This window comes from Austrofundulus limnaeus, unplaced genomic scaffold, assembly GCF_001266775.1.
Source record: "Austrofundulus limnaeus strain Quisiro unplaced genomic scaffold, Austrofundulus_limnaeus-1.0 Scaffold937, whole genome shotgun sequence".
Lineage (NCBI taxonomy): Eukaryota > Metazoa > Chordata > Actinopteri > Cyprinodontiformes > Rivulidae > Austrofundulus > Austrofundulus limnaeus.
Window position 1 is genome coordinate 42,552 of NW_013953339.1, and position 17,649 is coordinate 60,200.

At 37.5% G+C, this 17,649-nt stretch overlaps 1 protein-coding gene across 1 annotated transcript in view; it reads left to right on the forward strand.

Annotated features, from left to right (window-relative positions):
* taf2 (TAF2 RNA polymerase II, TATA box binding protein (TBP)-associated factor) overlaps window positions 1-17,649 on the forward strand; it is a gene marked incomplete at its 3' end in the record, with an annotated part of 38,299 nt that overhangs the window by 5,419 nt on the left and 15,231 nt on the right. The window contains 14 exon segments of the mRNA XM_014029660.1: window positions 443-674; window positions 1,748-1,932; window positions 4,124-4,237; window positions 7,361-7,460; window positions 7,667-7,752; window positions 7,860-7,995; window positions 8,556-8,710; window positions 8,880-8,994; window positions 10,238-10,347; window positions 11,594-11,659; window positions 11,955-12,081; window positions 12,741-12,866; window positions 14,539-14,679; window positions 15,948-16,058. Of these exon segments, the coding sequence (XP_013885114.1) occupies window positions 443-674; window positions 1,748-1,932; window positions 4,124-4,237; window positions 7,361-7,460; window positions 7,667-7,752; window positions 7,860-7,995; window positions 8,556-8,710; window positions 8,880-8,994; window positions 10,238-10,347; window positions 11,594-11,659; window positions 11,955-12,081; window positions 12,741-12,866; window positions 14,539-14,679; window positions 15,948-16,058 (1,804 nt within the window).

A 17,649-nucleotide genomic window follows, 5' to 3' on the forward strand; every position in this document is an offset into this window, starting at 1 on the left:
TTATAGTATTTTATAGTGTATATATAGTATTTTATAGTATTTATAGTATATTTTTTAGTTTAAATTTGGCAAAACCATTGCTGAAAATTAAATGCAATCTAAATGTTATATTCAAAAATAGGCAAAACTGTGGCTATAAGTGTAAATTATAAAAACAGTAGCTAAATGGTCAAAGCAGCATGTTTTGCTAAAATTAGCAAAACATGAACATATTTTTGAAGAAATTGAAAATAAATCTGAAAGATATAAAAGTTACAAAAACCTAAAGTCGTGGTACATTTTTCCTGCCTGAGCTGAATGTTTTGATACACGAGCTTGATTAAAAAAGAAAACCATAAACATAAAAACAGCAGAGTAAATGCTGACTCAGCACTCGTACGTATAGTGAAAAACAGTTCCAGGTCTCTCATAGTTCTGTTCCTGGTCTTGGCTCCTCCCACAGGTTCTGGTTCCCCTGTGTGGACTCCTACTCGGAGCTGTGCACCTGGAAGCTGGAGTTCACCGTGGACGCGTCCATGGTGGCCGTGTCCTGTGGGGACCTGCTGGAGACCATCTACACCCACGACATGAGGAAGAAGACGTTCCACTACGTGCTGCCCATCCCCACAGCCGCTCCCAACATCTCCCTGGCTGTGGGACCCTTTGAGATCCTTGTAGACCCCTACATGCACGAGGTKTGAGCTGTGGTCTGTCTGCATGGGACTAAATAAGATTCGTACTGAAGACCAGCATTTATAAACATTTTAACCTTGTAGATGAGAGAAAACACACCCCGCAACATTTGATCCTTTAKTTTAAACCAAAAGTTGAGGATTCATTTATTTGTCATGTCAAGATGTCTGAAGAGTTTTTCTTCTCATTCACTCTCAGCTACAAAGTGGTTTTAACTCAAAATCTGCTAAATTGACAGGCGGGCGGTAATTATGTGTTGTGAGTGAGTGTTGCTTCTAAATCAGCAGCAGGTCATTCTGACCACATCATTTAATTAACTTTCTTAACAAAATTTTTCATGTTTGCAACCCACTGAGCTCTACTGCTCATACCACAAATGCATGTTCCTTACAAATGTGGCACCATTTATAAGAAAAATTAACAGGCTTTCCAACATTATTCAGTTTATTGCCAAGAAGCATTGTTACAACAAAGAAATAATCTTCCAAACACTAATTTACTTACTTTTTGTGCTAAGATTATTTGTGTTTTTAGCTAAATCCTTTGCAATCTTCCTATAAGTAATTTTGGACAACAGTTGCTGAAACGAAACATATCAGGCAGAAACTTACATGTGACTTTTCAGGTACCTGTGGAAGCTTTTTCCAGACAAGAGRAGAKMTSWRAAARARAAAAAAAAATGCCCCTTTTTAAAATCAGGATCGAGAGCTCTGAAACTCAAAACTCTGATATGAAAATGTCTGAATTTCATCAAATCAAATAAAAGTGTTACATTAATAAATAATGAAATGTCCATTGATTTGCAGTTTAACAGGTTTTCTAGCTTATTTGAATAAATAAAAACAACCCAGTTAACAATTTTCTGTGGATTTACTGGATTAACCAGTACCATCACACAGCCCACAAATGTCTTGATCTCAGAGAACAGACGTGTCTTGCTGATGTTGTGTGACAAAAATGATTTCTTGTTCTCTCTTTCCCCGCTGTGATTGGTCAGGCTGTTCTGTGACTGYAGATTTTTCTAAGTGGTTTCTGTGATCCCCCTCCGCTCAATTAAAAATGTTGTCCTCACCAGGTGACCCACTTCTGCCTGCCTCAGCTGCTCCCTCTGCTCAAACACTCCATGTCCTACCTGCAYGAGATCTTTGAGTTCTACGAGGAGATCCTGACTTGCCGCTACCCTTACTCCTGTTTTAAGACCGTGTTTGTTGACGAGGCCTACGTTCAGGTGTCGTCCTACGCCTCCATGAGCATCTTCAGGTAAAAGTGCTCCCAGGTCTCGTGTCCTCTGAGCTAAAGGTGGTGTTCTTATAAGAAATCATCAATAATCTGAAGTTTGCAGCATGTTACAGGATGCCAGGATAACCCACACCCTCAGGATTTATCTGCTCAGTCACCGACTTTCATCTGTCTTTTATAGTAATTTTTTTAATTATGATTTATTTTTTAGAAGAGGACAGTACAATTAATGAAACATATTCATAAGTTAAAAACAAACAAAAAAACAGATTTAGCCAAAATACTATTTTTCATCTGTAGTCCAATGGCCATGATGTTTAAAAGGCAATAAAATACAACAGTAGAAACAAATAATAGGAGCAATTAATTGGATTAAACAAATTCAGACTAAGAAAAAATACCATTWCTGCTAAAAGTAAAATCAATACCAAACCAATATAAATATACAAAATAGTATTTTAGCAAAAAGCAAGGTGGTAATGACATAACAGAAAGAAAATTAGAGGCCTTAAAAATAACATCTTTTCAATTTTTGCTGGCTTGAATACACTGTAAAAATAGTTTTACCCAAAACCCAATGAATGTTGAAAACTGTTGAATTGAGCAAAACTTTCAGTTCTGTTATTTATTTATTTATTTATTTATTTATCTATCTATCTATCTATCTATTTATTTATTTATTTATTGTCAGTGTGTTTAAGTAATGATTTGCACTACTTGGGTTTTTCAGAGATTGTAACAAACATTTTATGCTGGTGCTACAACCTTTTCTTCTGTGCTACAAAACCAGCCTCTGTAGCATCAGTGCTATAAGCTGAGTTAACATACAGCTCTGCTTAGTGAAGCATATAAACAACAACAGCTGTTCTTTTCTTGTTAATCGTCTGCAATGTTTGCATCTGCTTAATCAGATKTCATATTTTATATACTGTACATCTGTTTGTAACCATGTTAATGTTTCTGTTTAAACATAATAAAATATTTTGATGATTTTCCTATATTTTATCAATTTTGAAAATTTTTGTTTCGGGCAGGTAACATTTGGTGTCACTTGCAGGGCAGTGGCAGGTAAAAAAAAAAGCTTGTTGAACCCTTTGCCCAACATAAAGGAATGCATATCACCTGTTTCTCATGCCAGAGTTTTACAATAAGATTTAGAAAGTTTTAGCAAATTTTCATCAAACCTTTATACATATTGTAAGATGTCACACTAAGAATGTGATTTGTGAATGACTCTCTGTTCTAACCAACAGCATGGATGGAAATGTTTAGTTACCTCACAATCTGTTTGTGATTCAGAGGACTGCAAAACGATTAGAAAACAATCATCAATGAAGACAWAATCACACAGAATGCAGAGGATCTGTAGGACCTAAAAGGAATAAAATGCTTTATGCTGCAGCAGAGAACAGGGTTCATTCAAACTAAATTTTGGAAATATGTTAGAGCTGTTTTTTGTTGCCCGCATCTTATCATGGTGTTGGCCAGCAACAGTCACAGCTCAGATACGATCTTTAGACTTGGCAGCAAAGCCGACAGTTTTCCTCCTCCTCTGGGTGAAAACGTGGACACAGCCTGCATACATGTGGCTCTTGTGGAGCCCGTTTTCCCTTTGTAGAAGATAAAGTTCTTTAAAATTGATTTTTCAAAGGAGGAGGTGTTTATGTGTCTGTTGTATGTTTGCCACAAACATTTTGTCGTTTGCAGGATGTTTACATTAAATAATACTATTTTACATTTAATAATCAGTTCAGTGTCATTCATKTCCACTTTAAAATGTGTCAAAACAGATTAGTGGTTGCACCACTAACAGAAGCATGCACGCAGACAGAAATGGGGGAAAAAACATTTTCTGCCTTTTGCTGGCATGATAATAAATTCACTCAGACTCCTGATGCAGACTTTCTGCTCTGGATCTCTGTTTTTATTTACCTGAGTAAGAGAGATTCTCTTGGTTATTGTAATCTGTTCTTATTTAAGTTGATGTGAGGATAGATTTARCGTCAAATGAATCTTCAGCTAAATAAAAAAAAGTTGGATAAGACCGTGGAAAAACGTTGGCAGCTGCTCGTCTTTATGCAACTGGAAAGTTTGTGTAACAGGTTCCACAGTGACAGTTTTCACTTACGGTTTTTGTGCAAGTGCTATTTGAATGAATAAATGGATTTCTTTCATTCAGTGTRAAACTTTGGCTGTTCCCTGTGTGTTTCAGCACCAACCTGCTCCACAGCCCCATGATAATAGACCAGACCCCAGAAACTCGACTCTGTCTGGCTCAGGCCTTGGCTCAGCAGTTCTTCGGCTGTTTCATCTCCAGAATGTCATGGTGAGAGTTTTTGTTGTGTCACAGAGAAAATATTCTCTAAGCATGCCTGATTCTGCTGATTTGACAAATTATGCATATATTACACCTTTTCCAAAGACCCTCACACTTAATCTGAAGCTGTGAAATCAGCTCTCACTGATGTAGTTTCGTGACAAAAATCACATCATTGTGTTCACAGAGTAGCTTTGTCTAACCTTTCACCTTAGAAACAATTTTGGTAAAAAAAAAAACTTATTATTTACTCATACTATTAATACTAGTTATATAACACTTTTTACAAATAAAGATCACAAAGTTCTTCTTGAAGAAATCAACAGAGTCAGTCTCACAAAGACACAATGGCAGGACGGTCCACAATCTAGGGGCTCTTCAGGTCTCCTGTGGTCTTAAACCTGGTTTTAGGAACCTTCAGGAGATTTTGGCCTGAGATTCAAAGATTGTTGCCAGAAGAATAAGAAGTCAGCATTTTTGTTATATATTGAGGGGCCTTTCCATTAAGAGCTGTAAAAGTTGAGACTAAAATGTTAAAATCAGTTCTGAATTTGACAACAAGTACTAAGCTTTTTACAGATACAATGAGGAAAATTTGAACACTTGGAAATCATGGAGGCATCTAAAATTTTCATTATAAACTTGTAGATCTTTCCAGTCTTGTGGAGGTCTACAATTTTGTCTCTGGTGTCTTTGGACATCTCTTTGGTCTTAGCCATGTTAGTAGTTGGAGTCTTACTGATTGTGTGAGGTGGACAGGTGTCTCTATGCAGCTAATGACCTCAAACAGGTGCTTCTAATTTAGAATAATAAGTGGACTGGAGGTGGACTTTTCAGAGGTGGACTAACAGGTCTTTGAGGGCCAAAATGTTTGCTGATTGGCAGGTGTTCAAATACTTATTGGCAGCAGTAAAACACAAATGAATTATTAAAAAAATCATACCTTGGGATTTCTGCTGTTTTTTAGGTTATGTCTCTCACAGTGGACATGCAYCTAAGATAAAAATTTCAGACCCCTCCATGATTTGTATGTGGGACAATTTGCAAAGTCACAGGGTGTTCAAATACTTCTCACTTCTCCTCACTGTAGTCAAATAGGATACCAATGTTTCTGAGACTAGACTGGGAAGAGGARCCCAGAGAACCTACGTGTTGTTTGGTCAAAGAAACTTTCTGCTCAGGAGCAATKATCAGAGTTTCAGTCTTAAYGGAATTTAACTAACAGTTTTTAGCTAGCCAGTCCTTGATGCAAGAGACACAATTTAGGAATAAAACTTGAATAACTCAGAATCATTGGAAGAGCAGTACAGTTGGATATCATCAGCATACAAAAGGTAAAACACATTTGAAGCTGCTGATAATCTTACTAARGGGGCTGATGTACAGAAGGAACAATACTGGACTGAATACTGAGCCCTGTGGAACACCATGTAATAGAGAGAAATGCTTTAAGAGGAATAATAATTTTTCAATGCCTTATATTTGGGTTCAAAAAACTTTGTCACATTTAGTGCCATGCAACATAAAAAATACCTTTTCTTTTTGTCCTCCTTCACCTGCTCCTCATCCTCACCAACCTCTAAACAAACCTCACATGTTGCAACGTGGTGCCTGTATGTTGTTATATATTGAGCCCACTGGTAYTGCATAAAAACAAAACTCACAAATCAGATCACTGTTAGCAACATTTGGCAGAGGCTGTGACTGAAAAGAGCTCCAACTCATAACCTGTTAGAGGTATAATTAATTAAAGACAACAGAGAATAAAAACTGCTTGTTGAAAAACAGCAGAACAGATAAGATTTAAACCAGAAAGACCTTCAAGATGTTTATTTCTCTTCTTTATTTGACAAGAGAGTATCTTTAAATGGGAAGACTATAAAAATGTCTTATCTTTGAGAACATTGTGCACTTTTCTGAGCTGAAATCTTGGTTTGACACTCACGACAACAGAGGGGTTGCACACTTAATTAACAGGTGTTGAACTAAAAATCCAGAGAGGGTGACTCTTTGTTAGAGTCAGCTAAAGCCGATAGACAGATGAAATCATCTGGAGTGCATGCACTCAGCAGTGAGGTGGTGAGAGCACCATGACTGGAGCAAACCTCTGTGGTTTGTCTTTTTACAATCACATAAATTCAGGCTGATAAATTTATGGTAGTGGTGTATGCCAAAACAAAGTCAATCCAAAAAAAAATAAAAAAATAGAAAAAAACACCCCCAAGCATAAAACGACCATACATTATGATGGGGCAAAATGACTTCAACAAATGTTGACAAAGGGAGAGCACATAGGTGCTGAAGATATCAAATAAAAAAGCTTTTACCTTTATTCTGTTTCGAAGTCTTCATCTGCAAAACTCAACTCATCTGCAAAGAACTTCTGTTCTGAAAGAAAAACTAGATTCTGTTATGTTCTAAGATGTTCTGTGCTGTGATTTACAGTTGGTTGTAAAAGTGTTCATCCCACTCAGGATTACTTTGTTGATTTACAACCTGGAATACAAATGAATTTTTTATACGATGAGAAGTAATGGAACTATACAAAATACTCTAATGAGGAAACTACATGCTTTAAATAATTCTACAACAAATAAATCTGCTTTTTGTGTCCAAAACATTTTAAATGAAAGCAGAGATCCTCAGTTTGTCTGAGAACAGCTTTCACTGGACTAGTCAGACTGGTTCTTCGTCCGCTATTACAAGCAAAAAAAAACCAAAAAACCTCTCAGTCAGCCTGCAATGCTTCTTAGGGGGTTTGGACTGAGAATGATACACCTGACCCGTCCCGCAAATCAGGGGACTAGGAGGATGCATTTGTAGGATGCAAAGTGAGGAACTTTTGAATTTGGACAGCCTTCGACGCATCACTGTGATGTAATCTGCCTTCAAATTCAGCCTCATCCCAGAAGGATGCAGCCCCTGAATTTTGACATAGCCAGTGTTATAACGCACACTTTTCAGTTTTAGACATCTTATGAAGTTTATTTTTTTTATGTCTTTCCATTTCTCAAAATCAGATTGAAAATCTTTTATTATWATTTTTTTGTGGGGCAACAAAATGAAAACATTACCAAGGTGGGTGAATACTTGATCAATCCATCAATCCCTGACGTGCTGTTCTTCCTGAAGGGCTGATGAGTGGGTGCTGAAGGGGATCTCTGGCTACATCTATGGTCTCTACTTGAAGAAGACCTTTGGAGTCAATGAGTATCGACACTGGATCAAAGAGGTAACCGCTGCACTTTCAACAACAACACATGAGAATGAACTTAATACTGTATATATACTGTGTGTGTGTGTGTGTGTGTGTGTGTGTAAACTCATGCAAACTCTGCATGAGTTTAATAGAATAATATGTAATGAAATTTACTGAAACTATTTAAAGTTTTTAAAAAAAATGTGAACTGGATTTTTCTTTTTTCTTTTTTTTTAAAGGAACTGGATAAGATAGTTGAGTATGAACTCCAGATGGGAGGGGTTTTGTTGCACCCCACTTTCAGCGGAGGCAAAGAAAAGGACAAGTAAGGACTTCAGTTTCATGTTTTGTTCTTTTGCATCAGTTTCTGTTAAAAAAATTTCTGCTGGATCACAGCGATGACAGAGACTGATCACACTCKTCTCTCTTTAGTCCCACCCCCCACCTTCACTTCTCCATCAAACACCCCCACACCTTGTCCTGGGAGTACTTCAAGATGTTTCAGTGTAAGGCCCACCTGGTGATGAGGCTGATAGAGAACAGAATCAGCATGGAGTTCATGCTTCAGGTCAGAAATTATCTAAATGTTTCTTGTTAGYGTACCTCATACAAGCTGCCTTTTCCTTTTGTTTTTTTCCATTTCACAACTTGAGTTAGGGWTATCATCTGCTGTTAGATTTATCACAGACATGGACAATTTAGAATTGATTATTCAAATTTTAAAGAATTTGTATTGGTCAATAAAAATAAAGGTTTAGAAGGCCAGCAAATGTTTGATGTTTGTGGAGTAGAAATATGTTGCAGTAAATCTGTGTTTTTACATCTTTTCTTCACTAAAACAAACAATATGTCTCTAATAATAACTGAAGCTATTACAAAGTGTTTGTTTTTAGTAATCACTTTGAAACATTTGATAAATATTCAGTGATAAACATAATGCTAACAGTGTTAGCTATTCTATGGCGTTTTCAATGTTAAGTTAGCTTCTATGCTAATTGTTGGTCAGCACCCTGTGTCACRTGGTATTGTGTGCTCTTTATTATGCATGAAAATGTAGACATCAGTAAATTAAGGTTTATTTCAAGTTATACTACCCCTGTTTGAAGCTTTATTTTTTGTATCYTTTAGGTTTTCAACAAACTTCTGAGCCTGGCCAGCACAGCCTCGTCTCAGACGTATCAGACCCACATGTGGAGCCAGATGCTTYTGTCCACTTACGCCTTCCTCAAATCCATCTCCAATGTTTCTGGTAAAGACATCGGCCCCCTCATCAAACAATGGGTGTATCCTTTATCTGTCCGGTCTCCTGTTCGAATCCGACTTCAAATTGTCATAACATTAAATATAAATTATAATAATAATGCATATACAATAACTAATCAATTTCAACTGCAGAAGATTTCTGRCTTACAGTATCTGCACCTGTTTTCAGTCTTAACTCTTTATATTCAGAGATCAGAGCAGTGTGGTGAAATTCTTTGGCAGCTTTGCCTTCAACAGGAAGAGGAATGTGCTGGAGTTGGAGATCCGTCAGGACTACACRTCATCTGGAACACAGAAATACGTGGTGAGCTCAGAATCAGGATCAGTGGTTGTCTCTGAGTTTGAGACGGTCGTCAATGAAGCATCGTCCACGTGTAATAGTTGTTTTCATAGAGCCAGTTTTATTAACTGGTTGGAGTCACCAAGAGTTTAAATGTAGACCTGCTAGTCAACTATTCTTGGGTGAATAAATATCTGTCTTAAAATATACTCCTACCTGCTTAATTCTAATCTATATTTTGTGTACATTAAGCAGAAAGATGTACATAATTCAGATTAGTTTTGAATTCTGTCTCAGTTACTTTAGTAGCACAAAATTGTGAAGTGGAATATTACTTCCCTGRTTAATAAATAATCCACTTGYGTGTAATKTAATCTGAGTTTACTAAATCCAGCTGTTCTGTGATGATCCCAGAGATTCAGTACAGAACATGAGCAAACAGCATCATGAAGACCAAGAACCACACCTGACAGGTCAGGGATAAAGTTGTTTGTTTAAAGCAAGGTCAGGTTATAAAACAATATCCAGAGCTTTGAACATCTCACASAGTTCTGTTTAATCCAAAAAATGCATCGAGTACAGCACAACCACTAAGACACGGCCATCCACCTAAACTAACCGGGCCAGAAGAGCATTAACCTGAGGAGCAGCCAAGAAGCTGCAGAGATCTACAGCTCAGGTGGGACGATCTGTCCACAGGACAACTGTAGGCGTKCACTTTTCACAGGAAGTCCTACAGTTGGATAAAAGCCATGGACCGGGTCAGAGCAACACATAATAATGGGTTGGAACGGACCAGTCAAAGTCTAGACCTAAATCCAGCTGAGAGACTATGAATGGATTTGAAAAGGTCTTTTATCCTATGTTACGTTTTGTAAATAAGAATGAGCAGAAACTTCAGTTAGACATTTAAAGCTGGTTAGAAACAAACTCTAAAACCTTACAGCTGGATTTGAAGTGAAAAGTGGTTCCACAAAGTATCGACACATCACATTTAGGAGATTATTTACAATGGATTTTGAAAAAACAAGTATTGGTTTACTTTCATTTCACTATTCTGTGCTACTTTATGTTGGTTTATCACAGAAAATTCTAGTAAAAATACATAGAAGCTTGTGGTTGTAACGTGACAACATATGGAAAAGTTTAAGAGGTATAATTTTTTTTCAGAGCTCTGTATAATTTACATAGTATATTCAGCGATAACAATTAAGACCAACTACTTTACTCTGTTATTATTGTGTATAAATCCRGTATTTCTCTGCAGGGTCCCATCAAGGTGACGGTACAAGAACTGGATGGGTCTTTCAACCACACGYTGCAGATCGAGGAGAACAGCCTGAAGCATGACATCCCCTGCCAYTCAAAGAGCAGAAGGTACAGTAAAGCAGTAAATATACAGTAAATATAGTTCATTCTCTTAACATTCTTGCAAGTTGTACAGCTGCAATGTTTAAAAAGCTGAAGTTAAACAGGGCCCTAATAGTAAGACTTTAAAAAGGAAATTAACTGTAAAACATAAAATCACATGGAGTTAAATATGTAGCTGTTATCTAATGAATTCTAGTTTTTTTTTATAAATGATTAAAGAAGTTTTCACACTTCAAAATGATTTTTACCATGAACAGTACTCAGGTCTGCAGACATTTGTCAATGTGATGTRGAGTGGGCATGTTTTTGAGTCAAGATCAGCGAGATGAATTTGTATAATTWGATGCAGGACACAAAAACCACAAAGGACGAGTGCAGTACAGTGTTTCTGCTACCCATCCATGTAAAGGATGGGATATTTCCCTGACTCAAACATATTCATGCTTAAAAGACGCTCAAGTGGCACCATAAATATGTACAGGAAGGAAGACATTCTGATCAACTGGAGAAGGTGCAGATGCTTCGTTAATTTTTATTCATGTCAAAAGTAGAGAAAAAGACATCCAGAAATTGTCACAGTTTACACTAAGCACAGAGCTTATAACAGCATTCAAACAGGTTTGTTGACACGATTGACTTAAACTGCWAACAAATGTGACAACCTGAACAAAACATAACAAAACAGAGGAAGAAAGCTAAAGTTACACTCATTGGCATGAAAACACATCCACAGAGGGCAAGTTGTGAGTTAAAGACAGTAAGTGTGCAGAATAAGAACATTKTAAACAAATATAAGGTACACCAGTTTAAGATGAAGCTTCTCCAGGACCAGACTGTAGTCTCAGTCAAAGCTTGATTACTCCGTGTTAAAGGATAAGAAGTTTGTTCACCTGAACTTGGATGCAAATTTTAGACCGAGCCAGTTGTTGTTCCTAAAGCCTGTTGATTGTGGACAACTTGTATGAGGTTGACTCAGCTGTAGATGTACATTAGAGAGTCCCAGAGTACCTCTTGGAGGAGAGACGAAACGTTTCACTAAAGAAGAACCCATCCAGAGGACCTACTTATTTTTTCTTTTTGGTTTTTTTCTACCTGGATTACTGAGATGCATCAGGACATGTACATTAAATGTTTTTTTTTCTCTCATTAAAATCCATCCAGTGATTCATGAGAATTTTTGATTAATCTGCAGACAGATTTGAAGTATTTTTCTGACTGATATTTCAATGTCCTGTTTTGTTTACTTTTCCAGAAATAAGAAGAAAAAAATTCCTCTGATGAATGGTGAAGAAGTTGACATGGATTTATCTGCCATGGAGTAAGACCTACAGTTTCTAGAACCAAACTTTAGCATGACATCAAATTCTCACCCCTCATATTCCTGTTCTTATTTTTGGATATATTTTTGCAATTTGTGCTGTTTTAGCTGTTTTAATATATAAATCCTTCAGAAGAGGGATAGCTTTTAGTTTGTGTTTAGCTTCTTTTAACTTTAACAACTCAGTTTCAGCTTCTTCAGCAGGTTTCAGCAAAGTCATTCTTTAGTCAGTGTTCGCACTGCTTTTAGACTCGTGGTTTTGACTCAGGGTTTTTTTGTCACCTTTCTTCTGCAGTGCCGACTCCCCTCTCCTTTGGATCCGAATCGACCCGGACATGTCCATTTTGAGGAAAGTGGAGTTTGAGCAGGCAGACTTCATGTGGCAGTATCAGCTGCGCTATGAGAGGGATGTGGTGGCTCAGGTAGGACAATGACAGGAGCACAGCAGAACTCTGAAGGGTTGTTTCTGCAGGGATTGGGTCTCCCTCCTGGTGTTCTGCAGATTCTCTACAGTTCTTCTGTTCAGCCATCTTGGAGGAAACAAAGTTCTTCCATAAGAAATGAAGAACAGGTTCATATGTCATGGGMCAAGTCATTTTCATATTCTTTAATGTGCTTTGGTCCTTTCATTATAGTCTAGTTATACTTGACAAGATGTAAGACATCTGATGTTGCTGATGTGATAATGAGACAGACAATTCATTTTAAAAACTGCAGGGGAGAAACCATGGTAAGCCCCTCTTACTGCAGCAAAGATCACAGCAACAACAGACATCATGGTTGAAAGAAGCGCTAATTTGATTTCACATTATATTTGACTATGTTTACAAGTTTTATTCGCCTTTGTTTACCAGTTATATTTGACTATGTGCAGTAATGACACCATTACAAGTGGAGATGTCTAAATTCCATGTAAATCTAAAAATGTTTAACAATAATGAGTTAAACATACCTATTTTAAAATCAGGTTTGTTAGTTCCCTCTTTTAACTACTGTTTAATGTTTATTTTGGATGATATTGATAATTTTTTGTCTGTTTGAATCACTCAACAACAGTAAAGGTCCATCTTCTCTTCTGCAGGAGGAAGCCATATCAGCGCTGGAAAAATTCCCCACTCCTGCCTCCAGACTGGCTCTGACTGACATCCTGGAGCAAGAACAGTGTTTCTACAAAGTTCGCATGCACGCCTGCTTCTGCTTGGCTAAGGTTTGCATCCCCTGTTTAGTAATTCAGGAAAACAAAAACTAAAAAAATATATTCTTAGTTTTGACAGAACTTGTACTAATTAAAGCATACTGGGTACTGTTCTGGACTGAAAGTTGTGCACATCTTACCACAGGAATGCTGTTCACTTTCTCCTTAAGGCTGATGCCAAAGAACATTCTCATCTAAGAAAATAATTGTGTTCTACAGTGAGATAATTTCAGCTGTTCATGCATCTCTATTTTACCACTTGGTGATTAAATACATGCAGGTTCTGATGTATTTATTTTTGGATATCAGCTGATTATTTGGTCTTTCTTTAAGTCCATCCATTAGAATGATGTTGGAGCAGAGAAACCATTAAAACAGGCAGCATTATGGCCCTCAAGGACCAGGACTTGACACCCCTGCAGTAAACAGAAGATAAGCAGAGATTAGAGTGAAGTAAATATATATACCAACTACCTTGGCTCTGATACTTGTGATGGGTCTGGTACAGTCCTGTTCAGTAATCAATTCAGAAACTTTGGGTCTAAATATTTGCTAAATCACAACAGCAACTAAGTATTTACTAATATGTATTTTTGGGAAAGTATGAAATGAAAAGAATGAAAGATGAAAATAAGTGAGTTCAAGAGGGAAGAGTAGAAAGGAGTGATCAGTGAGAAATGATTCAGATACACTCTGTCCTCTTTTCCTCTCACTGTTTTCTAGGAAAGATGTCATTTTACTGAATGTTTAGTTCCGACAATGTTGTGAAAGAGGTGGAAGAAAAACATGAATCCCATCCAGAGAGCCACCCATCGAGTTTAACTCTTACTTGACTGATGCACACGTGACTGAATAATCCCATTCTGTGGTGGCAGGAATGTTTTATTCTCTGGGTATGCTCCACTTCAACTTTCTCCTTGCTTAGATTTCAACCCTTTAGCTTCCACCTGAACCAATATTTTCACAACGCAATAATCCGAGTGGGGGTTGAAAAAGCTACGCTGCACATCCTGCAGCAGCAGAAACCCTAACAGCCTCRGCTGTAATGGCCTGTAGCACAGACACACACGGGGGTTTGACATACAAGCTGAAACACACTCTGACACGCACATAAACACACACGCTCACAGACGTTCGCCCAAACCAACCACAGAGTGAAGCATGGCACTTAAATCCTCTGATGGGTGGACGGGGATTGACTGAGATGGCTTTCAGATGATTGTAATTTGGTTTCAAATGTAAGAAGGAGTAAAGGACCAGGCAACGTAGACATGAAAATATAACTTACACAAACAGTACAATGTCAGATGTGTTAATAAATGAACCAGAGACACAGATAAAAACCACTGAGCTCTTTAATTAAGCAAAAAGCAGCATACTGACTCAGTGACCCTTTATTACCACATTAACATAAATTCCCCTATTTCCTGTAAGCTTTAGGACCCCTAAAGCTTCATACCTGAGAAAACCTCATGCTGCTTGTGTGCATTTACTGCTCAGCTTATAGGCTTCAAACAGGAGTTTGATCCCTTATTGTTTGCAGGAGTTTAGAATCTGGTTTAAATTTRATTACTTAATGTTTTTTCTGTGATGATGGCTGTCAGTCCAGAACCCAAGCAGAACTGTAAAACAGTCTGTTTTGGTTGGAAAGTCAGTTGATCTGTTGTGGTGTGAAATTTTGCAGATAGCCAATGCCATGGTGAGCACATGGCAGGGCCCRCCGGCCATGAAGTCTCTATTCACCAGGATGTTTTGCTGTAAGAGCTGCCCCAACATYGTCAAGACCAACAACTTCATCAACTTCCAGAGCTACTTTTTACAGAAGGTACAAACCCAACAAGACCCCTGAAATCTAAGTTTATTTATTTGTTTCAGGTCTGTTTCACTTCAGGGTTTGTTCAACGTTTACATTTGTCTCTTTCTGTTTAACCAACTTAACTTTGCGGCTATAATTAGTGAGTATTCAGACCGTTTTTTTGACTAAGCAACTAGTGACATTTTTCTGGTGTTACTGGAGATTTTTGGAGACTGATGTGAAAGCACATCCAGTTCTTACTCTTCTCAACGAGCAGCAGGTGCTGCCATGGGCCTCTCTTTTTTTWAAATAAATTACTGCACTTAAAATAACTGAGTCTCTTTTGGCTTTCGCCAGTCTCAAGCCCAGATAAAGACTACCACATACTTTGTAAAAAAAAAAGGGGGCAAGAAAATTGTTCTGTCTCTTGCGGCTCACAGCCCAGGTTTGGGAGTTCTAGAAGCTTATTTTTGACTTATTATCTGGGCAGAACCTTGGAGTTTCTGCAATGTTTTGAAAAGCAGTGAAGAAGTATAAAAATCTATAGAAAACATCTTTAAAGACGTACAAAGACATTTAAATGACTGATGAAATTAAATGAGAGATAAGAGTGGTGACACACACAAGTCAGTCCTGCATTGACACAGCTACATGAGGACTTAAGAGTTCTACCCTTGAGTCTTGTTTTTAAGTATGACATGTCATGTCCCAAACAAACTTTCTTCTGTTGATAGCTTGAGAAAACAACAAGCTTAAAGTAGGAGGGTTGGAATTGTGGCATAAAAAAACAAGAATTGAGATACTGTGCATCAAATTTAAGTTATTTTTACTTTTTTTTTTTTTTGTCTCCCGTGGTGTCTTCCACTCTCCTACAGCATCAGTGATGTGCTCATTGGCATCAGGTCATAACATCTTTTAGCAATTTCTAACGTTTATAACAGCCAGTAACTCCTTTTCTTACTGAGGAGTTGGCAGCACTGAGTTTAATCTGATTTATTAAAGCAACTTATTTCTGCTAAGTAATTGGATGATTTTAACCTAGCTTCTCATGTTACTTTCCTCATTGTGGCTATAACTCATTTAACCTACTGAAGAGAACAGAAGAAAATACAGATCACCAAACCCTGACTGGAAATCAGAAATGTCTTCATGATGACAAAATATTGATAAAATCAGGCGAAGATGTTCTCCTCGTGCCTCGTCTTAGTCAGGATGGAAAGACAAGATGTTCCATTACTGGTTTCTTTCTGCTTTTGGTTAAAAGAACTATCTTGGTTTGTGTTTGTACTTCATCCTAGACGATGCCTGTTGCCATGGCGTTACTCCGAGACGTGCAGAACCTCTGTCCCAAAGACGTTCTCAACTTCATTCTCGACCTCATCAAGTACAACGACAACCGCAAGAACAAAGTAAAGACACTTTATCACACTTCATTCTTTCTTCCAGGTTAATAAGCAATGAATATTTTAATAAGGGGGGAGAATATTTCTTATAGGGTCCATCTGAGTGCCAGTAAATCTTCAGAGAAAAACTGATTATCTGAGTGTTTTGCATTTTTAGATTCTTTATACGTTACTGATATATACAGTATAAAGAACAAATATCTGTACAAGCTGAACATGTGCGGTCACATCACAGAACACCACAAAACATTTACACAGTTTGAGGAAGAGATGAGATCCTTTCTGTCTCATCAGAGCTGGATCTGGTGCAGGAGTAGTAGAAATGAATAAAATGTGGGCTTTCATAAGCAGCTGTGCTCATCTGTTGGAACTCATGTTTCTGCAGACCTGATCTCAGTCCTCAGTGACTTTAACAATCAACTTATCTGCACATCACAGCACTAGAGCTGGAGATTGCAGTCAATTCTTTACAACGCTGTAAAAGCCCAGGTTTAGATGATTTCCTGTCCAAGTTTTCCAATACTTCCTGGAAACAGGTGGCTCCATTCCTCTCATAGATGTTTTAGTCTTTTAATACATACCTGCTCCCCAAACCTTGAAACAGGCTTTAATCCTCTTGCTTTAATGATGAGTAATTGGACTTTATAACTTGGTTCATATCGTCCCATCAGCTCTTTAAATACTGACTTGATCAACTTTTGCTGACAAATGAAGTTGCCTGCCACTTAGAGGCCATTAATTCCTCTTTTATTTGCTAAGTATTGAAGCCTCTCTCTGTTGTTTAACAGTCTCACTCATTTTCTTTTAACCATTTAAATCTTGGAAAAAATTTAGGCATTTGATGTTAGTATGGTGACAAAAAATATCTGCTCATTAATCTAACTTTCAAGAAATCAAATTAGGTTTTCTTTGCCTTTAATGTATACTGGAGTCTTTATAYCAAAAATTCTCTTTGCTTATACAAATTACGTACAGTTTTCTGTGTTGTCTCCTAAATGTTTCTGTTGCTGCTAAAATTAATGCCATAAGAATTGATATCTTCCAACATTTCCTATATCTGTTTTATTCTAATCTCTCTCACTTTTAGCTGTTTCTCACGGTGGTAATGGTTTGAGTCTTGGTTTTATTTGGATCAAGACCCCACCCAGACTGCACCATCAGGTCTTACTGAGGCCTTTAGGCGGAGGAAAACAGTAACAGAGTATTTGCAGGCGTTTTAAAGGGTGGAACGGCACTACCTAACCTCTTTTACTAACTACCGTAATATAAGAAAGCTGAATGATTGGGTTCAGTGTGAGGAGAATGAGTTCATGCGCTCAAACGTTATGGAAGCAAATTTTGCTCATCCAGTAACAATAAAGTCTGATTTCACCTCTTCACTCTTCTGCTTCTAGTTACACTAAGAATGTGATAGTGGCTGCCTGTCCTAAAATCTGGGTTCAATTTAAACGCCTGCAAATACTCTGTTACTGTTTTCCTCCACCTTTCATCATCACAGTTCTTTATTTATAGGTTAGGTTAAAGGAGACATATCATGCTAAATGCACTTTTTTTTGCATTTATAAACTATTTTTTGTGCAATTATGGTGTCTAGGAG